Source organism: Aquila chrysaetos, chromosome 9 (assembly GCF_900496995.4).
Source record: "Aquila chrysaetos chrysaetos chromosome 9, bAquChr1.4, whole genome shotgun sequence".
Taxonomy (NCBI): Eukaryota; Metazoa; Chordata; class Aves; order Accipitriformes; family Accipitridae; genus Aquila; species Aquila chrysaetos.
The window spans coordinates 5,812,583-5,839,802 of record NC_044012.1 but is presented as its reverse complement, the minus strand read 5'-3'; the positions used below and the strand labels follow the sequence as shown (position 1 = coordinate 5,839,802).

At 37.0% G+C, this 27,220-nt stretch overlaps 2 protein-coding genes across 3 annotated transcripts; one reads left to right on the top strand and one right to left on the bottom strand.

The window, feature by feature from the left end:
- Positions 1–1,165: 1,165 nt before the first annotated feature.
- CMC2 (C-X9-C motif containing 2) lies at positions 1,166–18,175 on the bottom strand. Its single transcript, XM_030026114.2, has 4 exons — positions 18,038–18,175; positions 9,996–10,132; positions 5,632–5,703; positions 1,166–3,506 (listed from the first exon to the last, which is right to left on the bottom strand). The coding sequence occupies exons 2-4, from the start codon at positions 10,074–10,076 to the stop codon at positions 3,432–3,434; spliced, it is 228 nt and encodes a 75-aa protein (XP_029881974.1). The 5' UTR covers positions 10,077–10,132; positions 18,038–18,175; the 3' UTR covers positions 1,166–3,431.
- A 114-nt stretch (positions 18,176–18,289) lies between these two features.
- CENPN (centromere protein N) lies at positions 18,290–26,909 on the top strand. Of its 2 annotated transcripts, none has more exons than XM_030026679.1 (11): positions 18,290–18,451; positions 18,736–18,925; positions 20,063–20,108; positions 20,875–20,931; positions 21,291–21,367; positions 22,937–23,113; positions 23,792–23,893; positions 24,452–24,509; positions 24,960–25,069; positions 25,696–25,819; positions 26,116–26,909. In XM_030026679.1, the coding sequence occupies exons 2-11, from the start codon at positions 18,755–18,757 to the stop codon at positions 26,229–26,231; spliced, it is 1,038 nt and encodes a 345-aa protein (XP_029882539.1). In that variant the 5' UTR covers positions 18,290–18,451; positions 18,736–18,754; the 3' UTR covers positions 26,232–26,909. The 2 variants fall into 2 exon arrangements, with proteins under 2 accessions (XP_029882539.1, XP_029882538.1); XM_030026678.1 differs by having other exon boundaries at positions 24,957–25,069.
- The last annotated feature ends 311 nt before the right edge of the window (positions 26,910–27,220 follow it).

Genomic DNA, 27,220 nt, shown 5'->3' with positions numbered 1-27,220 from the left:
TCTAGCAGCTTCTCACAGAAGCCACCCCTGTAGCCGCCCAGCTACCAAAACCTTGCCACACAAACCCAATACAGTGAAACAGGGAAAGACAAACAGTATATTCATAGTATATTAACACTCAGTGCTGTAGCTTAACAGCAATACCAGATTCAAATCCAATATAAAGAACCATGCAGATATGGCATGTTTGGCCTGTTGATGCCAAAAAGTCCAAAAACAAGGCAAAAGAGATGCAGGCCATTCATGAGATGAGACATAAAATAGTATTAAAAAAATAGTACATGAAAGCCAGTCTTGTAGCTTTTTATCAACTTAATTATTAAACTAACTGCAAGAAAGTACAGATGAAGGTTAAATTGGATAAAGACTAGACAGTGATTTCTGACGATACTGAATTCTCACCTCCCCCAGTGTGGAGCCCACAAACACACATGCAATAGCTGCAGCTTATGTTCTGGTATTGTGCTTGTGGGGCAAAGCTATGTTGCACCAGGGCACTCACTGCAGCTTAAGGGTGTCCTAAGTTAATTTATGGAAAGCTAGCCACTGAGCAGTCACTGGAATCTCTCTCTCAGTAATTTCCCCTGACAGACAACTAATGTTTTGAACTATCCCTAGTAGAATTGAGCACCAGTACAAGTGATCTTTGCAGGCAGAGCTTAACACCAGAGCAAGAACTAGCCCTGCTGTACTTACATTACACTGCCGCTATTCAGCAGAATATCTTTCCTTCTACTGAATAACAATAAAAAAAAAAAAAAAAAAGGAAAACAAGATTGCAGCATTTCATTTTCCAGCAAGAGAAGGTACATGACCGATAGTGTTACCAGGTGTTTCTGGTAGAGCTGGAGGGATTTTGCTGGGTAGTTATCACTCCCTTGCTCTGTACTCCTCCTGTCTGTGTACTCTAGACTTTTGTTGCACTTGAATATGGAAAAACCTCACTACTATGGCCAGGTCTGTAATATAGCTGCCATTTGCCCTTTCTGTTATTTCCCCCTTCTTCACCTTTCCCACATGAAGTGCCCAAGAGCTTCTCTCACATGATGCAACACAAAATTCCATCAAATTTCTTTTTTCTTCTCTCTCAAACCTGCTCTTTCAGAAAGAACAATGGGAAAACTGCTTCTATACACAAATGACATTACAATACAGTGTCTTCAAAGTCCTTATAGACAAGGTTTATTTCACCCAACATGTCCCCTACTCACCACTCACCTCACTTCAGGAAACAAAAAAAATGCATTTACCATTTCACCCTTACTTTCTTTTTCTGTCAGATAACTCGTAAGTATTATTACACTAGTGTTTCTCAGCTTCAAACTAGCAACATAACCCCTCTCAAAAAAAAAGGAACAAAACCACAGGAATCAATGGGCGATCTCATATCCCACTACTGACAGGCAATTAGCAAAAAGAAACAGAAGGATGAACATGATCATACTTTCACTAGGTAAACAAAGTATCTGTAAAATAGATTTATTGCTAAATGTAGTTCAAAGTATCAATAGAAATTGTGCATGCCATTTGGTCTTTCATTCATTAAGCACATTGATCTCTGAAAACATGATTCTGACTAACGAGCTGTGTTAAGTGGCTCTTGGATTCTTATTTTGTTGCTATTCTAGTGAAAGATCTGGACTCACAGAAGCTGTTGAAAGAAAGAAAAGCTTCAGTGCTTCTGCACTCAGATAACAGCTTCTCAACCTAATCTCTAGGACAATTCTCTATTTATTTATTTACTTAAAGATTACAAGCATCACCAAATCCTATTTAAGAGCTTGCCTGAAGTAGATTTTGTCATCACAAATTGAAGAAGGATCAAGGATGCAGAGTTCCCAGCTAGGGAACTTCACTACAAAGTACTTCAAAAGTATTCTGAAGAGTAACAATAAAAAGACTGCACCACTTCCAACCACTCAAGTATTTAATTCAAATACATCATTTCCTTGTTCTAAGAAAGCAGACAGCATGTCAAAAGATGCAGAAACAATTGCTTCAGTTTTTCTTGGAACTTTCACTGAAAACATTTGTGGTTAAGTTTTAGCAATTTAACTGGGTCCATCCAGGTATTGAAAAATAAGTAAAATTATTCTATATAATTAATCTTTCAAAATAGATCACAAAATACACCTGTCTTCCAAAACCAGGTGCATGTACTAATTTCAAGATTGAGTGTCAACAATGGTTCTTACAACAAACTGTAGAATTCATTGTAGAATAGGCACCCTTTTTTTCAAAAGGTTTCAAGACACTTAGTATATTTGGCTCAATAAAATTTATTTTTTTAAAATAGTCTTTTGTTGCTAGGCAGAACAGAAAAGTCATTTAAAAATAAGCTGAATCCAGCAGACACCCAGAGAAGCAGCTCCATCACTGCACAAACCAATATGTTTTAATATCAAATCTTCTGAATTCAGAGACTTGTTGAGGACTTTCTGCAGTTTGATAGCAAATAAACAGCTCTTGTAGGCTAACGAGGCAACTTGGCTAATACAATACTAGTTGACTTGCGTAACTGAAAGGCAAGTTACACTTTCTTTCACTTCAATGTGAGTTTTCCTTCAAGAGCAATAGTCATAACTTGACTTCATGTTTGTACCAGAATTCGTGGAAGAACTACTTAGCTTGTATTTTTCACAGCACTCCTCTTCTAAAAAATCACTCAGCACACATTGATTGTGCTCAACAAAAATCAAGGCAAAGCTTTGTAAATCCCTGGAAATGTTCCATTCTGAATTTCTAAGGCCACTTGCTTTGGGTATGATGAACAAATTGTCTTACAACAGTCTACACTGTACATACGGTTGGCAGGAAGGATTTTTAATCTTCTCAGTGGAAGATGGTAGTTTCATCATTTTTGCTCCAATAAAAATACTAGAACTCCAATTATTACTTGATAGGCAATTTCCAATTTCAAGCCACATCTGTTTAAAATTTCTTTTTGTTAATTCATTTAAGCAGTGTTATCACAACATCACAGAGAGTGATGGAAAAAGTTATTCAGTGTTTTGCAAGGAACAGAACAAAACCAAAAAACCCCAAGATATGAAAGAGAAACTGCTAAACACAAAGAAATACATGCAACTCAACACAAGGTAGGCAATATAGCAGCCTTGAATACATAATACTCCACACACACTGACTCCTCATTACTTAACAATCATAACAAAACTATGCCAGAACAAAGACCTACCACAAGAGTTTTCTTTTAGAGGTCAAAAATTAAGTTGTGAGTGATCATTTATTATATTTATTTTTTTCCACACTGTTTGCCTTGCTGGGAATGAGTATGTATGTATTAGGTGCGTTTATTTTTTCACGATTTCACAAACCACAGGCTGAGCGTTGGTGATGGGAAAGAAGTAGTCTGTCAACTTTCAGCAGCTGAGTGTCCCTATTGAGATGCAGCTGTCCAACTACAGCACAGCTCACTTCTCTGAGTTTTTGTGAGCATCGATTAGCCTCCGTCGCATCGCCCGGTTCCTGGCCCTGTTTTCTTCATACTGGAAGACAGATAAGGAAATTAATAGATCAACTGTTATCATTAAACGGATAAGTCAAATTTAAAAGCTAGAGCGTTTATTACTCAGAAACAGAAACAATATCTTTGACGGATGCATTAGAAATGCAGTTCTTGTTAATATCTATATATTGGTTCATTTTTACTTTGAAATTAACATTTATTTGATTAAAATACATCTTTCCAAGTTTGAGGTTATTAAGCTAAAGAGTATTAGAACATTCTAATAAAGAAGATTCAGTTAATCTTATGGAGAAACTTAATTATACAGCCATCTTATGTACGACAGCTACACTTCACACATGAGCTACGAAAAATGTTGCATTGGTGCTATTCTAGAGCACAGGTCAGGCTCTTTTCCTTTTAAAAGATACTGATTAATGTAAGTGTGTCTGCCTTCTGAAACATGAATTTGTCATCACAGACTTGGTCTATTTTTGATCCTGGTCGTTAATTATGTGCACAGATAAAGTAGTATACCAAGATGAAAGGAACAAAGGCAAATTTGGGTTTAATAAGGGTAAGGCATTTTAGGGTTTTTTATGGTTTAAAAAAGAAACACAACAGAGATGGGACTCCAGTGTAAAATGGAATCAAGAAAGCCTTCACAGTTTAGATGACATGCATAAGACAACTGTGCTTTCAAGTATGCCCCTGCACTAGCAAAAGCCTGAAGACTGAAGAGCCTAACTGTCTTTCATTACAGCCAAAAAGGAAACCTTTTCATGGCTAAAAGAAATGAAAAATTAAAAATCAGTGTATGATTTGATATATATTTCATGAGAAGCAACTTATTCTTGGCTTTAAGTTAGCCCATATATTTGTTAATTTTTTTAGTAATTCATATCAAGAATAAAACCCAAGTAACACACAAATACTCAAATCTCTATATAATATAATAAACTGTTAAGGAGATTGATTTTGGAAAGGATTTGCATTTTTTCACTCATTGTACTGATTGGTCTGTAACTGAAATAATGGCCCGAAACGTTATTTAACATTTACAGAATGCTTAACTTTTTCCCATGCCCATATTTATTTTTTCAATAACCCATCCATGTTGTTACTTAGAACGAGAACAATGGATCTTCAAAAGCTACATCTGTACCTATTCCATACTTGTGAACAGTCTTTCAGGGGCTTCCTAGTAATGGCATATCAATGTAGCCATATTTTAAGGCGGCAAACAAATATAGCCATCAAGAACTCCTTTTAATGTAAAGGCTTCAATGAAACAAAGAAAAATAAGATTACCTGGAAAGAAACTTTCCTTCATTATTTTCCAGATCTGTGCTACAGTTTTTACAAGGGGAAAAAAAAAAGGTATTTGGCATAAGCAGATGAAATTAATTCCCATAGACTGACAGAGGGAAAAGAGGGGGCCCAAACTGTTCTGGCTATCATGCACTTCCAAGTTTCCATTTTTAGACACAATTGTGAAATTTATGTCAAAATTAATAAGTACAATTTCAAGTTAAAAGATGTGTGAAAAGTTCGTTTATGTGTTCTGTCATGTAGGCATGACAACCACAAATATAAAGACCAGTTGATACTCTTCTGAAAATGTGCCCATTAGCTAGTTAATCTGCTTAAACTCAGACTCTTCCATTCCTTCATATCTGCAGATGTAGTACGGCAATGAGTAGGTCCTAAGCAGAAATATTTTCATTTAGGGCCTAACTCAGCAACTCATCAAGTAGTTTCAGTCAGTATAACTGACTTTAGTAATAAGTGTTACTCATGCAGAAGTGACCATTACTACTTTATAGTCTATTCTCTGCGAACACGACTACTTAAAAAAAAAATTAAGAAAAAATCAGAAGCAATCTGTGAAGTGTCAGTTCCTATCTGCAATATTTGTTTGGTTAAAATGTGTTTGCCTATTTTTGTATATCCAAAAATAGACTATGCCATTTGTTAAAGCCAGATTTTACCTCACAAATCTATCAAAAAAAGTTTAAATTTGGTATCAAATGCCCACTCCAGAATGTGCTTATATTTCAAGGCCTATTTATTGATTTGTACTACTTAATAAAAAGCAACTCTGTTTCTGTCCTATGGACTTTTTTTTAATTAAGCATTTAACTCGTAGTAAATTTGTTTCTTACCTCTTTCTTTAAGCACTTCCGCATCTCACGGTCAATATCATTGCAGTGGCCAAAAAATTTCAAAATGTTGTGCTGGTTAAGTTAGGGAGAGAAAAAAAAATTTACAATTCAAAGGTTTCTTCCTCGGAAGCTCAAAATTTCTTAGAAGTCACTTGCATTTTGCAACATATCCTGGTCTTCTTTTCCTTTTCTCTTTTTGTGAAAAATGATGCTTTGTAACTTTCTCACTGAGTAGGTAGAAGTTAGAGCTACTCCTGAACCTCATTTGAACCACCCCTGCCTTGCTGAAAGTTGAAGGTACTCACCATGTCATATAATCAGACTAAAATAGGATACCTAAGCTGAAGCTATGAAGTCTAAATGTAGAACATTTTCTTGATCTGGGAAATCGGTCTTACAAATTTCACTCACACTAGCTTGAGTCATGTACAAAAAATGAATATTCTGAACTCCAGTTTGTGATATAGAAAGATGTAGGGAGATCTATGGGCATCCTGGAGGCAATGTCTTCTGTGCTTTAGTTTTCATTATTTCTTCATGACCTAGAGAGGCAAAGGACTTGATGCTCCATCATCCCTACCACATGAAGAATGAGTTGTTGGTCCAGAAGAGGCAGGCACTAAGCTTAAGTGACTGAAATGTTAGAACCAGTATAAAAAACGGGTGATTAAGTTTCTCCAGATCTTGAGGTTAATAAATAACATGCATTTACCATCTTTATGACACAGCTCAACTATGGGCCTTATGCATTCTTAAGTGTTACTTAGTTTCTGAAAAACTGCAGGCATTGTCCTCAGGAAGGCATTCCCCACCTAACCTGATGACATCCACCATAAAAATCTGTCCTTTTAGCCAGGATTTCCTGAAGTGATTTCATATTATCAGCTATCAAATCACTCTCAGAATGCATTCTTCTAGAAGGACTACTTTTTCAGAGCGATGCCTGTTACCATGGGACAGAATCTGGTAGCAGAGTATCCAAGCAATTCAGGAGACCTGAAGGTGTGGAGCTTTTAGTAGATATTTACAGCTATCCAATCAATAGAGACAATTCGATCAATCTTTTAGAGAACTAATGAATTAAAAAAAAAAAAAGACCATGAAGAACAAAACAAACAAAACAGATGAAAATGAAGTCACTTCTGTATTTCAGAGGGAAACCTATGCGCATTTCTGTAGCTGATGAGCAGCCAGATGGATTTATAGAAGTAATACAGGAACACTATTAAAAATTCAAACAGTGGACAAGATTTGAACCAATAGAACATTACTGAATGTAGGAGTGTGTTAATAAAGATTATGACAATTAACTATAGCAGTGCTACAATTAGCTTGTTTATACCTCTCTGCTTTATAAAGGGCATCAGGTGACACTCTGAAGCAGTTGCATGCGATAAATGGTCACTTTACTGCAAGCTTATCTTGCTTTTACAACACTTTCATTTTCGCTAATACAGATTTAGTTTTCTATTCTATGCCCATACCTGCATGTTAAACTTCAAACTGAGTGCTCACATTTCAAACTCCACTCTTACTACTGCATACAGTGACTTGAATCTATATTTCTTTAGCCAGATTCCTAAGCTGTCAACTTTTTGGTTCAGATTATGAGAAAAAAAGAATCAGTTTCTCAAAAATAGCTATTATGCCTATTACAGTGATATGGTTGCAAGACAACGCGCATTTCTTTCAGCTGCCACCTATGAAAATAAGTCTTTTTAAAACACGCACTTGGCACCACAAGTGGAGTTGTTAAAAAAAAAAAAAAAAAAAATCAAAATAATGACACCAAATAGGAATCCCATTAACCTCTCCTCACTAGGTGCAAACCTTGATATAATGAGCAGGTTCTAGATTAGGAATAAAGTAAATCAAACTGACTTGTGTGAAAATGCACACACAGGACACCCAATTAAAAAATAATGCTTTTTATCCCTCAGGAATATTAATTTAAATTGTAGATGAAGGTTCTTAGAACATTTTGGCATTATAACAAAACAGCAGGTAGTCACTGATAACTGATAAAGATCACCAACTTTTCAGATTTCACTGACTTCAATTTTAAAAGAGTATTTCAGTACATTCCCCTTGAATTTTAAATGAAAAGGTATTGCTTCCTTTCAACTGAGTGTGAAACAAGCCATCCTCACCCCTTCTGTTCTGAGACTGCTAGCACAAATACCGTCTCATCGTATTGAGACATGAATTGCACAAGAATTGCACGAGAATTGCACAAGATTGACAAAAGTAATTCCTCTTCATGTAAACATCAACTTCAAACAAAACCAAGAGAATATAATCCTGTGCATGACTGTATTATTGCTGCTCCTAGTCCCTTCATAAGTCAAATTGGCAACAGATTCCTTTGAATCACTTGCTGCCAAGGAATTCAAGTACACCTTTTAGTTCCAGTTCCCTCTCAAACTCAAGGCAGTCTAATAAGCTACATTATACAAAAAGCCTATGATACGTGTATATTAACATTAATTTTTATTAAAAAAAACCAAACAAACAAAAAACACCCACACCCCAAAAATACAGTCAACCATTACTTTCAAGTAGTAAATAAGTATTTCTGGATTCTCTAGTCAAAGCATAGAAAGCCCAACTATGTATGTACCAAAAAGCAGGACAAATCTGAGTGTATTTTCTTTCCTGATTGGATTTGTTTTCACAATTATGAAAAACTAATGACAACATTTTAATTTTATATTGCCTATAGAAGTTTTGTTCTTCTCTTAACTGATAGTCATTTTATTTGGCAATCCTTTTGATACTATAGTAGTTAATGTACATTACAACATTAAAGTTGTTTAAAAAAAAATCAACTAACAAAAAAAAAAAAAAAAGAAAGTCTCTACAATCTCTCAAATTACCTAAAGCATTTTTAAGCAAATTAAAATTTTAGAACCCAGAAGAAATGCGTAACTCTTGCACTTAACACAACTTTTAATTTTGAAGCTTGGGGATGTTCTGCACAAGAACTTTCTACCTTGGGTTTAAAAAATTTAGACAGTGCATAGGAACAGACAGGCAATGGTATGGGAAGTACCACCTATGAGATGGCATCAACAGATTCCAGTGGGCTTACATTTCAAGATATTGCACTACAAGTGCGAACAAAAACCAATTAAAGGTTGCCAAACAAACCCAGTGCAGTATACTCATTGAAAGTGAATTTCAGTATTAAAACTCTGCTCCCTTCATTGTTGTAATTTAGAAATCATAAGAAAGTGTGGTACAGCAAAAGTTTTTTTATATGTTAGTTTAGCTACTTTAAAATCTGCAAAAATGTTGTTATATCTCTTTCATGCAAAATGTCTTCTCACATATTTTGTGTATTATCAGCCTTGTTTTTCTTTCTGTAGTGACTTTTGCAAAGAAAAATTTAGAATTCTGCTCAAAACTGTAACGCTAACATATGTATTGTCTTAGAATTTATGGGTAACTAACTTCATTGCAAAAAAAGTATAAACATCACATCTGAACATGGAGGTAAAAATATTGTAGATTGCATGTAATGGTGTAAACCATTGTTTTCACATTCATATTCAACATTTAAATATATTTTTGTCTCAGTGGAAACTACGAAATTGAACTTTTTATTCACTAATACAGAAATATATCTGTACAGAACATCTACTTAGAGTATACAAGAGTACTGGGAAAATAATTCACAATATTACAACAATGCTGCAGATAGCTTTCATTGCAGGGGCTGACTCTTCTACATCTAGAGGTTTACTACAGAGCAAATTGAAAAAAAGACTTTTAAATGAATGACATGAAGATTCTATCTTCTTGAAGCAATGAAGAGCCTTGAGAAGCCTGAAGACAATTTGGCATTTCACATCCTTGAGTAGGTGCCTATTAAGAACATGGAAGTCAAACAGCAATGCACATTTAGCTCTCCAAGCATTGAATGTAAGGCATGCTGCATGTCCGGATCCCCATCAACACATCTGCTTATAAATAGACAGAAGCATCTGCCCAGTGGACAGCTGGAATATGGAAATGCTGTGAGCATACAAAAGAGGGCATTTGAAGTTGCTTTTATTATTGTTTTTTGAGGGGCACACAGTACTAAAAGGTGCAGAATTTATTTCAGTTCTTAAAATAGGTCCATTCTTGTCCAGCTGTAGCACAGGAAATTTTAAGGCATGTTTTATTTCATAAAGAAATCACTGGCAAAGTTTTACACACAGTCATCAGATACCTCTTCAGTGAAAACGTACTAGCTACATGTCATGGCTGCTCTGCCTAGAGGAGGTTTTTCTCTCTATGATCATATAATATTCTCACTAATTTATCTGACACTCATTCCCCCAAACCACCCACTCTTTTCTCTGCTCAAAACTCCTTACCTCCTTGTGACACTTCTTGAGCAGACTGATAACTAGGTTACATTCTTCAGTGTGCAGATGCGGAGACAGGTCTGGATGCATCTTTAGTTAGGGATAATTTTAGTAGTACAAGGACAAGAGTCTCAGAAAACTTCCACCTGCCAACATTAAAATATGAAAGTATAACTAGAAAGTTTGAGTTATCCACTTAAGATATTATCACACAGTATTGTTTTAACAAAAAATATTTTAGATCAAAATGCAGCTTAGTATGTATAAGTTATATTACACAGTTAAAGTAATTAAAACCAGCACATGTCTGTTCTTCTACACAGCCCAAATGTTAAAAGTTAACTAGAAGTTTATATTTTTTGCTACCATGGACATAGGCATGCATTTGAGATTTTAATTTTCAGGGACTCCCTAGTAGCATTAATCTTTCTTGAACTGCAGATTATCTTTTCACCTTCATACTTTGGTTTTCTTCTTTCTAGCTTTAAAAAAGCTAAGTATATGTAATTTTCTTTCTACCTTCTACAAAGATGGATCAGAACAGGAAGCACAATGATATTTCATTACAGCACTGAGAACTGACAACTTTTTTAGTTATCTACATGCTTTTTAAAAAATCCTGATCCAAAGCATTGATGATGCTTTAAAAACCAGTACTTAATCAAAACAGTAATGATTTTTTTTTAATTATGCCCAACTGGAACGTCCCTTCTTGCAACTTCACATTGTTGCCTCTTGCCCTTTCACTGTGCTCCTTTGAAAAGCATCTGGATCTGTCTTCACGAATCACCTACTCCCTCAGATAGTGGAAGACAGCATTTAGGTTTCCCTCGAGTCTTCTCTTTTGACCGCTAAAGCAGCCTAGCTCCCTTCACCTTGCTGCATATGCCAGCTGTTCCACCCTCCTGACCCTCTTAGTTTCTCCTTTGCTGGACTCGGTTTTTTATCATCTCTGTTAGACTGTGGGACCCAAAGATTAACATAATATTTCAGATGTGGCCTCAAGACTGCCCAGAAGAGAGGAATAATAATAACTTCCCTTGACCTGCTAGCTACACTCCTAACGCAGCCCAGTATGCTGTTAGCCTTTGTTGCCGCAAGGGTGCACTGCTAAATCACATTTTAACTTCATGTCAACCAAGACCCCCAGGTCCTTTTCTGCAGGATTCGTGGGGCAGGAGCAAGCTTCATTCTAGAGATAATTTCTTATATTGCCTCCCATTTGAAAAAGCAATATTCCCAGAAGTAATTTTCAAGATCTTTTCTTGAAAAGGAAGAAAGCATCATATGACAGAGGCTGAAATAAGATGACATCTTTGCTGTTGAAGATCACTTCACCAGGGAGGGAAGAAGAAAAGTCCAGTTCATACCAAGACAAATGGTCTCATCTTGACAAAATTCTACTTATATGACCCATACTGCCACTGAATTAAAGAGATGCCTTTGTTTGTTTGTTTGCTTACTATTTTCTCATTGCCCCTCCTCCCAAAGAGGCGACCTTTCTAGCTGCAATAAATCAGGCAAATACCACTACAACTTGTACTGAGTAGCCATAAATGTTTTAACACTACAGCTAAATAGACAAGCTAAATACTAGCAGCAAGTGGTCAGATTTTACAATTGCAAAATCCCAATATTCAGCTGCAGTGCTGGCAGCTATAATCTATACTGCTATTCCTAGAATACTGTATTGGGTTTGTGTGGCAAGGTTTTGGTAGTGGGGGGCGGCTACAGGGGTGGCTTCTGTGAGAAGCTGCTAGAAGCTTCCCCAGTGTCTGACAGAGCCAATGCTAGCCAGCTCCAAGACGGACCCGCCGCTGGCCAAGCCCAAGCCCAAGCCCACGCCCACCAGCGACGGTGGTAGCACGTCTGGGATAACAGATTTAAGAAGAGGAAAAAGTTGCTATGGAACAAAAAAACTGCAGCTGGAGAGAGGAGTGAGAACATGTGAGAGAAACAGCCCTGCAGACCCCCAGGTCAGTGAAGAAGGAGGGGCAGGAGGTGCTCCAGGCGCCAGAGCAGAGATTCCCCTGCAGCCCGTGGGGAAGACCATGGTGAGGCAGGCTGTCCCACTGCAGCCCGTGGAGGTCCACAGTGGAGCAGATCTCCACCTGCAGCCCATGGAGGACCCCACGCCGGAGCAGTTGGATGCCCCCGAATATGGCTGTGATGCCACGGGAAAGCCCGTGCTGGAGCAGTCTGTGCCTGAAGGACTGCAGCCCGTGGGAAGGACTCACGTTGGAGAAGTTCATGGAAGACTGTCTCCCATGGGAGGGACCCCACGCTGGAGCAGGGGAAGAGTGTGAGGAGTCCTCCCCTTGAGGAGGAAGGAGTGGCAGAGACAAGGTGTGACGAACTGACCGCAACGCCCATTCCCCGTCCTCCTGTGCTGCTGGGGGGGAAGGAGGGAGAGAAAATCGGGAGTAAAGTTGAGCCCAAGAAGAAGGGAGGGGTGGGGGAAAGGCATTTTTAAGATTTAGTTTTTATTTCTCATTATCCTACTCTGATTTGATAGAAAATATATTAAATTAATTTTTTTTCCCGAGTTGAATCTGTTTTGCCTGTGACAAACAGTAATTGGCAAGTGATCTCTCCCTGTCCTTATCTTGACCCACGAGCCTTTCGTTATATTTTCTCTCCCCTGTCCAGCTGATGGTGGGGAGAGTGATAGAGCGGCTTTGGTGGGCACCTGGCATCCAGCCAGTGTCAACCCACCACAAATACTCAAGTAATATATTTGGCTTGAAGAGGTATGTACACTAATTTACCCAATATTTCCCATCATGTGTTCAGCTTAACAAGAGTTAAATTCCCACAAGCAAACTTAATTTAAAAAATCTAAACAGATTTAAAAGTCTCTCGAGACCCATGAGAATATGTTCCACATAGTGTTGCAAACACATGCAGCAATTTCTTTCAAAAATCTTCCCCCATACTATCTGGTAGTCTAATATTACGCTACATATACTCTAAGCACAGAAGTTGGAAACTGTACAAGTTGCTTAAGCATTCTATTCAACAAATTAACAAATGAACCTTTAGAAATATGACAGCAGGAGCACGACTGTAACAGCAAAGTGATTAAGAACCCTGCTGTGTTATTGCCACCAGCTTTTGATTGCATGCCACACAAAGTCAACGTTTTGAATTTATCAGTAGATTTTTGTGATAGCACTAGAGTTAGCGTTCCCTTGAGAGGGTGACGTGCTCAATGACTGTGCATTACTTTAACATGTGTGAACCCAGCTGATTATTAAATCTCTTCATCATTCAGCCTCCGACTGCTCTTCTAAAACTGTCATCTGAGCTGGCTGTCTTGCTTTCTCCTTCTGAGACCAGTGCCCTAGTGAAATAGGTAGCATGCACATCAGCACAGGCCAGAAAGTCAAAGGGAGCTATTCAAGGAAAGATTCATTATTTCTAAACTAAGAGTAGTAATCACTGCCATTGTTTACAAAATTATTCTCATATAAAGTGGATGAAAGCTATCAATGTCACAAATAGATATGACAGTGCATTTCATCAATTAAAAGCCTTCTAACAACTCAAATGAGTTTTGCAATGGCACCTCTTGCAGGACAGATGCTACAAATCAGAGGTCCTAACTGTCACACCAGTTCATAGATCAGTGCTCCTGAAATTAATTTTCAAATAACATTGAATATTAAAATCTTTCAAGTTCAGTTACCAGATACGGTACTCAGTTCATACAGGCTACGATGGATTAAAGTAACAAAACATCTTACAGTGGTCATGGAAGGCTTAACTAGAGCCTTTAAGTACTTCTGATGTTCATGACTGAACAGTGTTATCAGTGCTCAATATTATATTTATGTTTAGGAGTGACAGTGATCTATACATGAGCAGAGAAGGCTAAAATATTTTTGCTGGAGGGGAATGACTCTGGCAGATGAAAGTTTCAAGAGTAACAAAAACATGTATGAAAAAAGGATAGGATGGTTTCCTTAGTTTCCTTTTAATAATGTTCCAATCTAAAATAAAGATAGCAAGTTGCCATCTCACCAGAATTTAAGCCCACAGTGACAGAATTCTATATAGGTGGTGGCTCATAAGGAATCTAAGTATGAAAATATACTGGGGGGGGGGGGGGGGAATCGCAGAAAAAAATTGGGAATAAGCAATATAAATTGCTCTGAGAAAACTACTAACAGAAATGCTGGATAAAGAACATCAAGGTAAACATGCAATTGCTGTAGAAAAAATACTAGCAGTAAAGTAGAAGAACAGTACCAAGAAAATACAGGAATTGCTTTAGGAGGAAAAATGGACTGCAAAATCCTAAGCAAACATTAATATCTGAAACGAATATTTGGAGAGAAGTATTTAGATGAACTCTTTACATAAAGGCACTGACATTTCACTGGATTGCACAAAAATGGTCTGCCCTTTAATGTGTTTTATATGAGATTTTGAATTATGTGCAGTTTTTCCTTCCTTGTTAAAAATTACACTACATATATATCTAAATGATTTGGTTGAAATGCCTTAAGAACTAACTGCAAATTTCTATAAACTCTTAGCCTCTGAAGGTCAAAGACATGGATAAAGATGATTGATCTTTCAACTTCCTTAACTAGTTTCTAAATCTACGCTATCATTCAGGGAAAAGAAGAATTAAGAAATTGTCTCATTCGAGTATCATGTTCTGTGTAGTTTATCTTAAGGTGGGGAAAATAGGGGATGTTCTAGCTTTATGGTTTCCAATATAACCCCTTTTTTTTTTTTCTAAATCAAAAGCCTAAACTTAGAAATTCTCTGACAATAATACTGAATTTCCAACACCAATATTTCTGTTTAGAAAAATAATACTTGTAAGATAATTCCTTGCATAAGCAATCCTGAACACTAAGCATATCAAATTGCTAAACGTTTCCTAACAGGAATCAACATATAAGTTATGGGAAAGTGATACTCATTCCTAATCTAAAAGCTGATCTATACACATGTTCAATACATTAAATATTTAATATTAATGTGCAAAAGGAACCTACACGTATTATGGAATTCACAATAAAACTGCAGATACCTAGCAAGTACACAGAAACCAAAAGGCTGTCCCAAAAGAGCAGACAAGAACACTATGCATTTCCTTCACACTCCTGCTAGACACCAACATCTAGGATAAGGTGCTTGTTTCTCTCCATGTGCTAGTCTCTCCTCCTGACATCCTTAACGCAAATAGCAGTAAAAGGACCTAGCTGTGTGGAGAAATAAGGGGTTTGGTACATTCCCACTTCTTTCCCAAAGGAAGCATGAGATCAGCATGTCAGGAATCGAGGGAATTTCCTTTTTTCTTTTCTCAAAATCTCCCATAAATATGAACTAACCAGTTCCCTGACGCAGAAGGAAAACTAAATTAGGTTGTTTTAGTCTCACTGATTAGCTTAATGCTTAATATTTCCATGTTTGGGGGACAACAATGAAAGAAAGATTTAAATCTAGGTAATTGTTTTCCTAAGATGCTTTTTCCATATTTCATTAAAACATGTCAGGAGACTATTTCTTAGAACAAGTTTTGCTATTTTTTCATTTAAAAAGTTGCACACAAAAGTAATTCAATTTTTTCAAGTTTCTAAAGTCAATAGTTAAAAAAAAAATTCACATATTGCTCAGAAAAATGACTTCTTAAAGCAAAATGCAAATCCTTGTGTACCAACCCTGAAGATGAAAAATTGCATCTGAGCATCTACATTGCTAATCATTAAGCTCCTTAACCAGAAACACGGAGCTTTCTACAGTACAGAACACACACATTTGCTGCAAACACTCAAATAATACCCACAAGGCGGCAGCATGACCGTGCAAACGAGAACATGTACTAACAGAGGGGGAAGGGCGAACAGATCTGCAAATTCCTATAAAGCCACTGTATCACTTCACCATGTGTAACATTTAGTTTTGCACTTCATTTCACTGTCTAATCTGAGTAAGACCAGACATTTTGGTTTTAAGTTCTCAGTTAGATAGTATTGTTCTGTTTGGCTTTGGAGAAAAACACTTACAAACCAACCAGCTCTTTGTTTACTCAAATGATGGGTGTTTTCTGTAACATTATACAAAGTTTTAGCATAAAAAGAGATTCAGCTCCACACCTAACTGGTAGGTGTTACCTAAAGATATCATTCATGTCACTTCAGCAGAACTTCTGCATTCCTAGTATTATCTTTCATACACAATTTATAAATATTTCTGATAACAGCTTAAAATACTCAGAAGATCCGTCATTCAGTGAAATGAGAAATCACAGTTGAAGGCCATTTAAAAAACCTAGGGAACTCTGAACTAAGGACTCTGTTTCTAGCTTTCAGCAACATGGTTAACGTCTTCCAGATGAGGATATTAAAGTATCATTCTATGCTGCTGTTCTTGAGGTTGTGATTAGGCACTGCTGTTCTTGAGGTTGTGATTAGGCACACTGAGAATGACCCCTCGCTTTCCAATGTTTCCAAGCAATTTAGCCAGACACCTTCACTTCAATACACCAAGTTTAGCTAAATCTTATAAAAATTAGTCACAACCTCTTGAATCTCAGTCTTCAAAACTATGCATTACTTTTCCAATATTACATATTACAATGGAAGGGAAATAATTTAGATACAATATCTATGAAGACTTGTAAATAATAAGGAAGCACAAAGTGGGGGAGAAGGGGAAATTATGTCTACTTTTAAAATGTTTTTATATTAAATAGATTTTATTTACTTTCCCTGAACCTAAATAATAACAATTAAAAAAACCCTTTGATAAATAAGATTCATACTGATTTTAACCCTCTTTTTACATGACTACTTTCTACCAGCAACTCAACATCCCTCACATCAGCAGAATGAGTTCTCACCTGCTACCTTTAGGACTAAGTATCTGATAAAACTACATCAAGCCTGATTTCATACTTAGTAAAGCAAGCTAACAAGGTGTTAGGCCTAACGAATAAAGTGAGTTGAACACCAACTTGAATATCAAGCAATTTCTACAGTTTTATTTCTGGCTAAAATAAATGACCAACTGAAGCACAATAGGGCATTTTCAACTCCTGGCAATTACTTAAGGTCGTATTCACACAACAAACATCAGCATAGTTACAGGGCAATTAGTGGAATATTTTTATTATAATATGCAGCAAGTCACACTGCACCATATAGCATTTTATCACAAAAGATTATTGAAGCAATCTCTTTCTATTTCTGCTGTGTCTATGAAGATGAGAATATACAGTCAAGAATGGCAAGACCCAGCCAGTATAAAAGTAAAGCATGCTGAAGATAAGGTTCTGTTGCCAAATTCCTGTTTTGCAAGCTGCTCTCGTACTTCAGCTGCATCCACCAGACCAGGCTTCATTTCATTACTATTGCATTCATTCCCAATCTATCAGATAAGAACACTATAAATTTAGTACTGCCAGCAGAATTTTCTTGTTTACTGTAGAACAGCTTTTTGCCTTCTGAGAGAAATGGATCAAGAGGATCACGCTCCCCTGATGGAAAAGACAGGACCTCATCTCTTCAGCAGCAAGCACCCCTCAAGAAAGGCACATAGCACTTGGCTGAAAGTAAATATTGTTAGTGTGACAGCTTTGCTGTCAGGTGAAAGGGGATGCTACACTGTTATCAACAGTCAGGGCAGGAGAAGAGGCCCACTGAACTAATCCGGACTGTTTTCAGTCTGTAGTTTCTCAGTGCTGCCAGGAGTCCTTAAAACAGTGATGGGAAACACACAGACCCAAGGAAAAGCAAGCTTACAACCATCGCAATGGAAAGCCCCACGTTGCCACTCAGAACAGCCCTTCTGAAAGCCCTCCCTGAGCCCTGAAGGAGGGTGCGAGGTGAACAGAGGCCCGGCCCAGAAGCCGGCCCCGAGCTCAGGCAGGGCAGGGCACGGCTCCCCCAAAGCCAGGCGGCGGGGCGGGAAGGGAGGGCAGCTGGGAGGGCATCTCCCCCACATGCCCCTCTTTTCGTTCAGAGCTAAAAAGGAGCAACGCTGCCCGCTCGGGTCCGGCCAAAGCCTCCCCTCTCAGCCATCCTCGCACTTACTCCAGTCCCCAGAGGACGAGCCCAGCCAGGCGAGGCAGGCACCGTGACCGACACACCGGCCGCGCAGGGTCGAGAGGAGACACGGGTGACCCGGCCAGGCCCGACCGGAAGCCACCTCAGCGCACCCGGCAGCGGCGGGAAGAGCCCTCACGGAGCCGGAGCCAACGGGCTGCGGGGCGGGAGGCGGGGCGCCTTGTGATTGGGCGGCTCGGGCACCGTGCGGCACCTGACTGGTCGCTTCGAAAGGCGAGCGGTGGTTGGCGTGGCGCGTGACGGGCGGGGGCTGCTTCTGCTGCTCCCGCTGCGGTGTGAGGTGGGCACGGACGGTCGCGGCTGCTCCGCTCCGCTCGGCTACGCGGTTCCCCCGTCCGCTCTCTAAGGCCCGCTGGACACCCATCGGACCGGATAGGACAGGTAGTAGCAGCCCTGGTTGTGCGCCAGCGCTCTATCCCTCTCCGGAAGGTTGCGCTGAGGCCTCGGTCAGTGAGGGAAACTTCTGAGGGCTTGGGGAAAAATGGTTGTAGAAAGCGTTTTAACTCGCCGTCGTTGCTGTCTGCCGAAATCTGTGGTAGTGCCGCGCTTAGGACTGATGCCAGTGTTCTGCTGGTCGTGCCTAGATGCAGCTTTGTACACCTTAGTAGGGGAGCTAATCTCCTGAGCCTGCCTGTGCCTTGGTCTTAACTTCTTTAACGTTTCAGCTTTTCAGGTGGCTTCATCATGGATGAAACTGTTGCTGAGTATATCCGAAGAACTGTACTAAAAATCCCACGAGATGAAATCAAGACAATGCTAGAGAAATGGGGCTTGCTTTCTGAGACGCAGCTGCAAACCATAAACTTTCGTCAGATAAAGGAGAGCATTTCTCAGGATGTTGTTCAACTCTGTGAGGTAATCACTGAAGCACCATCAAAAAAAAAAAACCCCATTCTTATGAAGAAATGGATTTTCTTTGGCCATACCACAGCATCAAATGGCAGTTTGTAGTCTGGAAAATGTAAAGCTGAGGTGGTAATACCATCAATTTTGTCTGATTGATAGTAGAGCAGGACTGACTGTTACTGAGTGTGGCAGTATGTGTTTTGAGCTCATAAGTTGCACAAGGTAGATAAAAGCTCAGTGTGTTAAACCTTTAAGAAACGGATGTATTTCTAAACTGTAAAATAAAGGCATTGATTGAGATGCTTACTCATTACATAGTGCTAATCTAAATCTATTTAGTATGGGTATTGATAGCACTAGTTTATATCTTTTAGACTTTTCAGACTTTTTTTTTTAAATTTCCTTGGCCAGAACTACTTCTGTTCTGCTTAATTTAAGCAAAAAAAGTTTTCTGATCTCCTACTTACGTAATCTAATTTTGGTGTATCAGGAATCTTTATATGTACCAGGAGTCTTTATATATAGTATCATAACCCAGATAGATACAGTTATTACTGATATCTCTTAAATTCTATAGCTTTTTTTATCATTCCCTTTGAATTTCATACTCAAAGATTCATTACATTGGGTGTAGATCAAACCATGGGCAAGAAACTGTTAAGTTATTCTTGTAAGGTAGCAAATGTCATATTTTAAAATAGCATTTGCTTCTGAAACATTCTTATCTGTAACAGGTAGTGTCATGAAGGTTCTTAAAAATCTTTTCGTGCCGTAAAGGTTAAATGAGGAACCAAGCATATTAAAATACCTGACAATGAAATACTGATCAATGTTACATAATGTCATGAATGCCCATTAATTTTACTTTCTAATTGCTTGTACATCATATGATAAGGACAATGCTCTTATTGCTGCCTCTGCAGAAACACTTAAACCTTGCTGAAATAGCTTTCGTTATTGATTTCTCAAAACTTTATTGTGTGCACATTGGGACCAGGTGTGGTGTCGCTGAGGAGAGTGTACATGCTGTGGACTTAAGTGCAATGTCATTTAAACTACCAATACTGAGATTTTTCACTTACCTAAATAGTGTGATAGAGCATTCTGGACCTGCAGTTCACCATGCACTGTTATTCTTCTTTCCAGGAAAATTCTGTAGACATAAAGCAAGCGGCTGTCCTAGACATAATTTGTAAGTAAAAAATGAATAAAAATAACATCTTCATATTTTTTTCTGAGTAACTTGATAACGCCCTTAATTACATACCAATTGCTCTAGTGAGGTACAGATGCACTTGGTGTAAACAGATTACGTTTTAGATGATTAATCTTACTGGATCTGACCTTTTTAAAAAAAAAAGAAAAATCGAAAGCTCAAAATTGACAAAAGCATGTTTGCTTCTTCTGAGGTCTGAATAGATGTAAACTGTGGTAAGCCACATCCAGCATGCAGTTATAAATGTAGAGAGATATGTTTGTCTTTGGTATGCACCGAACCCTAAGATCGGTAATATCGCTCTTCAATAGGGAGTGAAATAGGCAAAATTAACAGCAAATACTCCAGGTGGAACTCTAACTCCAATATTAATTCACAACTTGATTATATAATAGTTTAAATCTCAAGTTTTCTTTTAACAGTCCACACTTCTTAGTTTGAGTTTAGACTGAGTTTTGGTCGTTTTAGGTAAAATCCTTTTTTAAATATTGAACCTCAGAGATACCCTCTCTTAGTTGCTTAACTGAATTTAAAAAGATTTTCCTATCTCTTCTAACAAAAAACTATTTTGCTTTTAGGTTTACTATAAGTGGTAGCTTAAGAATGCTGAATAAATTATATTGCATTATCAGAAGTAATCGTTTTGAAATAACCTGGTCATAAAAGTATTCTAAAATTATTTGTTCCTTTAATTACCATTTGATAATACACTATGTTATTGAGCAATTCCTATTTTTCTTAGACAACCACGTCTACCCAAACAAAAGAGTGTGGTGTGTTTACCAGATGAAGAAAACAGGTAAAATGCCTTTCCTTGCTGTAATCTCGCAGTTCTCAGCAGCTTACTGCAGTGCTGCCTCATATCATACGTTTTAAATACCAATATAGTCTAGTATGGATTTTTCAATAGAGATATCTTTAATGTTTTTAGAATACTTTTTATTAACTTCTCAAGCAATTTTTAGAAATTGGTAACTACTAATTAAGTATTAACCTTTATATAGCAATAATGAGGCTCAAATTTAATATACAGCTTTTTGTATAAGGCTATGCAGCTTCAGCTTTTTCTGCTTAATTTTGTTTCAGCAAAACTGTGAAAACATCTCTGAACTAGTTCTTGTAAACACAATTCTTGTTTATTTTTTTCTTGTGTAACAGGGGAAGAAGCGGAATTTTTTGACTTAACAGATTTCAAAAAAAAATTTAAAGGAAGGCTTCGGTCAGCCTTGAAAAATGTAAGAATAAATCCATTCTAAATTTGCTAGCTCTGATGACAGTAGATTGTTTTCGTAACTTTAGGAAGGTATTTTGTTTTCTTACAGTCTGCATCAAAAATTAAATGGAATTATTCATTTGGGAATGGTAAGAACTGCGTGTGAAATAGGAAAAATGTGTTGCATGCCTGTTCTAGCAACTTTACAATTATGCTGGAGTGAAATAAAATGTAAGTCTGCCTTAAAATATGACAGACTTCAAGAAAGGCAGTATGTTTATGATTTCTATCAAATCTTTGCCCTGTTTGAGTGTACATGTTGCCTGGGTAAGTTGATATTGCTTTGTCCTGTTACCCAATAACAATACCTAAGCAACAAAAATTTGAATCAAACAGAGTATAAAGGGGGAATCTGAAGTAGCCAGCAAGCAGGACAAGGAGGTTCAGTTACTATGACTTAGATTAGTAGTGAAATTGTATCCATGTCCTTTTAGTTCTGGTTTTGAAATGATATTTTGTGATGGCTGTGAGAACTTGGCCCTGGTATTTCATTACATTATAATGACTGAAAGACCACTGTGAATAGCAAGAAGCAGTTTCTAGACTACAGAAATGAGCATAGTAAGAAAAAATGGAAGGGAAATACTATCATCTCACTTTTTTACTAAGCAATTTGCAGAAGCCTTTTCTTGCTTTAGCTCACCAGCTTCATTTAAGCAAGGTAATAGAAAATGCCTGTTACCTGTGTCACTTCTTGATGCACAAAGGATTCCCACTGACAACAGTAGAGGGCAACAAATACAAATCAGACTAACAGATAATTAGCTGCAGTTCATATAACTCTTTTCATAGAGTTTTGCAATGTATTTTTTTTAAATTCCACAAAAACTTTGAGAAGTGATGTTGGTCCAGCAATTTAAACAGTTTATGACCTAGCTGGACTAAAAGCTTGGCTGTGTGTGCCTCAGTCAAAGGGAGGGTTTTGTTTTTTTACAGGAAGTTTTCCAACTCTTAAGTCACCCAGAGTGAGTCAAGGTAAAAAGAAGTAATGGAGGAGGAAATCTACAAGAACAGGAAAGGGAATGTTCTTCAAATTTCTGATTGTGTATTCTGGAGCAGTGGTAAATATTATATTCAGGTCTAAAATCACAAGTTGATCAAAAGTTTAGTTTCTCAAAAATTGGACATACTGGAAATATTGCCACTAGCCCTCCATCTAAACAGACACCTTTTTGTTGTGTTGTTATTTTCCCAAAGAGAAATCAAGGCTTTTGTAATAAGCTATTTTTATTTTTACCCTTCAGAAGAAAATGTACGTCAACAGGAACAAAAGTCGTATTAGAGTTTGAAAGGGGAATCTTTCTTTTTTCTTTCTTTCTTTTTTTTTTCCCCTCCAGTTTGTGAGGTTATCGTTTTTCTGTGGAAATTTGATTTAAATACAGTCCTGAACACACTGGTGGGATTTGTTTCTTATTCAAGCAGTGGCATACTAAATTATGTTTGGGTCTTGTGAACACAGGGTTAAGAGATAACAAAATGTTTATGGACACCTGAATGTGCTGGTAAACCAAAGCTTTTCTTTTTCTGTTAGGTCACCATCAACTTTAGAGAATATGAGGATAATGCAATCTGGATTAGAATTGCCTGGGGAACACCGTATACAAAACCAAACCAGTACAAACCCAGTTATGTTGTATACCATTCACAGACTCCCTATGTCTTCATTTCTGCCTCAGTGCTTAAGAGCAACTTGCCTCTGCTGTGTCAGGTACAGAATAAAACTGTGTAGACCCTGGCTTCACCACAGTCATGTAGAGCTATAACTGTATTAGCTTTTAAGAGGATGGGTAAAGATTTGTCACTTTATGTAATTTACATAATAGTCATTTTTTTCCTTTAATTCGTGGTAAAAATGGGGCAAAAAACAATTGGGATTTTTGCTGACCTTGAATTGTTTTAATTTCTTAACCAAGTGTTAGGCAATATTCAGTTAAATTGTCTCATAGAAGTTGAAGAGTATTATGTCAACACAGTTAACTTTAAGAACTAAATGTATGAGCTCATCAGGGAATGCTATTAATCAGTTTTAAAAGACATTTTCTGTCAACTTGTGGTGATCAGCATTGGTAGTCTTTATTTTTTTTATCTGTTTAGCAGACTTCCATACTAGTAATTTAATTTTTAATCTGTTTTATTTATTTATTTTTTTAGTTGATAAGGCTATAGGCTTATCTGGTTAATCCTGTGAATGCTTTTAAATATTAACCTAAGCTTAATAACAGTCTATTGAGCATTTTTTCAGACATGAGAATCCTGCTAGTTAAAGGGCAGTTGCTTACCTTGAAACAAAAACATCGCAATGTCTAGACATGCTATATTTTTTCCATATTATAAACACAGTGATGATTAAGACTGATGTTAAAACAATTTCAATTTTTATTTAAAGGCCCTGGTTCTTGCTTCTAATTACCATGACATCCGTGAAATGGAGCTTCGAAGTCATTCTTTAAACTCCCTTAAAGATATTGTGTTTAAGAGATATAGCCAGGTAAGCCACTTTACAAGTACAGCCTAAGATAAGTCTTGCTTTTTGTTTCAGGCCTAGTTCTCACCCCCTAGCAGGGGGGAAAATTTACCTCTTCCAAGAGACCATCAAGTTAAAATAATATTGAACTACTGAGGTGGACAGCCTTTCATTAAGGTAACATTACAATGGGGGTGTAATTACTTGGTATCCCACCTGCTCTTTATTATTGTTGTTCCTGATGGTTAAACTCAGTCTAAAAATTGTATTGCCAATTCAGTCCTAGGACTTCTTAGCATCATTTCACTAGGCTTCCTAGAGGAATGATTTGGAGGCTATTAGAATGGGCACTTACTCTGCTCATCCATGTAACGCTTGTAAATAGGGAAATGTTCACAAATATCATAGGACAGTCATTCTTTTCTCAAAATAAAGCTGGGCTTTCTGACTTCTAGTAATTGTCAAAAATTAGAAGAATACTCACTTTCAGAATGAGAAGTAAAAAGAAACTGGAAAGTTCTTTTCAGCTACAGGCTCTAAAAGTGGAAGTGGACTAAAATTTTTTTTTCCCCTCTGATTTAGAACTTCCAAACTCATTATCCGAGACCTCTACAAGAAAGGAATGTAGCACCCAAAAGTGGTACGTATATTTCAAATTAAACGGCAGTTTGAATGTCATTACTGCTGGCTTATGAAATCAGATTCAATCTAGGAAATGTACATATGTTACATTCACGTTATATTATCCATACCTGGTGGGGTGCTATAATATGGGCTATCGCTAGGACAGGTAAATATTTCCCCGTGACTGTCACTGGACACAGTTATGAAACCAAAAACACTCAATGCCCATTATCTCCTTTCATATTAGCTTGGGTTTTTCTCTTGGTAAGAACTGAAAATATAAATGATGGAGACAATTAGCTTATGGGGGGGGGGGGGGGAGATTGTGATGAATTCTTTAAAATTGTCATTTTCAGATTTTCACTGGAGTAATTACCTGATCGGAAAAACAGTATTGTATCATCTGACAAAGTTGTCTTTCTGGATTTTTTCCTCTTCTTTTCCCTACTCTTTTCCCCTGCAGCAGATTTAAGGATAATTCAAGAAAACAGAAATGAGAAAGAAAGAATAGAGAGAGTGAATCGGGAAGTTTTTGGTGATGGTCCCCAACCAAAACTCGAATTTGCACAATATAAGGTAGTAAAAGCAACAAATTTTCTTTTTTTATAATTTTAATATAGTGGTAGCTACATTAAATTGCAAGTCAAGAAAAATCTAGTATTTCTTCAAACTTTAGGGAGGACATATTTTAAAATAAATGAGTTAAAAGTATCTTTAAGAAATGGATTTGCATTGAGATTTGGTCAGACTACTAGATCATGTTTCAGTCTTTCAGCCTTGTGAACTAAGCATTTTGACTTATTTTTGTAATAAAGGTAGACTTACACCACCAGTGTGGTGAAGCATGGGAAATGAGGGTTATTTGAAATCCATGCAAAGCTCATGCTACATATAACACCATAATTTAACTTCATGGATTTTGACTGATGAACAGATATATTGGAAATTCTAAGAGATAATTAATGTTTTGCAATATTACTGAACAAGCTGCCTCTTTCAGCAGAAAACTGTTTACCATGTGGTGGCACCCTCTTATTTTATTAAAATATTCCTCCAGCTGGAATCATGTTAACATTAGAAATAATAGACAAATAAGATACAGCCTTACTACATATTACATTTTTAATGTAATGTTTAAATAATAGCATATAAATAAAATATATTCATTGCTTATACTCCCTGGTTAAATTTTGTGTTAACAGCTTGAGACGATGTTTAAAAGTGATCCTCAAATGGATGTTTTGGATAAAAAAGAACCATTCAGATGTCTGGTCAAGTTTTCTAGTCCACATCTTTTGGAATCGCTGAAATCCTTGGCACCAGCAGGTAAGTGTTCCAACTCTACAAAATGGAGGAGAAATCCACAGTCAAATATTTTGGTCATCTTACACTATGCTTCTATCTTGCATAAGGGAGAACCTTCACAGTTTGTTTATAGATAGAAATTTAGTAGAATAAAAATCTTATAGCTATAAAAACTTATGTCTAAATACATAGCAGTTTGTTAGAATTACTGGCTTGTACATAGATACTCAAGCTGTGTTTTTAGCTTTATAACAGTTATGAAAGGAAAATACTGGTTGAGTTAAGCTATAATTCTCTCTCTCTCTCTCTCTCTCCAGGTATGGCTGATGCACCAATTTCACCACTACTTACATGTATACCACAAAAAGCTAGGAATTATTTTAAAATTAGAGAGAAGAAACATTTCTTTCCGGAAAGCTTTGTAAGCCCTTAATTTAAAACTGATTCATAGAGAAATATATAACTCATTTATTACTGGTATTAATCTAAATCATAATAAACTTCAAAACAGATTTTTAAAAAATAACTTATTCTTTCATAATCTCCTACAGTATTTTTTCCAAATTACGGCAGCTTTGCATTTTTTTTTCCACGTTTGTCTTTAACAGAAGAGTTAACTCTTCCCTGAAGTGATTAAAAACTGTTAGTTGCAAAGTTTAAACAGAGATTGTGGTTATTTTAAATTTAAATGTGATGACTGCTCTTAACTGTATTTTTCATGGTATTTGTGAAGTTAAAGATAGCTAAAGCTTAATACAACACAATACAATAAGACAACTGTAGCTATTCAGTTTGCTATCATAGCTGTAGATGGCCAAGATATTCTAGGTGGCCTTCTTATTTCGGCTCCAGTTCAGCAGCGTAACAGAACATGTGCCCCATTTTGAACACGTCAATAGTCCCATTCAAATAAGTGGGACTACCTGTCTGCAGGTCAGGCATGTTTTTATCTTAGTAGATGAAGATTATATTGAAAGACCATTACAGCGCATGGGGAAGAAGGGCCTCTTGAAATATAGATGTCCTTAAGAAGTTTCCATGCAGCTTTAATGGATATTAATTCAGATCCAGAGTTTTTACTCACCAAGGGCAACAGCCAATCACAAATACTTTTAAAAAAAGTTTATTGGTATTAATGTCTTACAAAATTTTACCTTAGAGGAATACAATGAAACAGGCAATAATTTTCCTTTAAGGAAGTCCATGGTTTAGAATATTTTAATTAAGATTTGGTCCTTCTGCAACCCTTGCACATTTCTACTTTTTTGTGCTTGGGGACATCAAGATTGCAGAATCAAGATGGCAACATTCATTAATGCAAACAACACCTTTGCACTGGGATTCTGTAGAGTTTGTAATTGGTAATGATATAGATATTTTTATGTAACTTGCTGCATCATTTTTAATTTGAGATGGATTTGA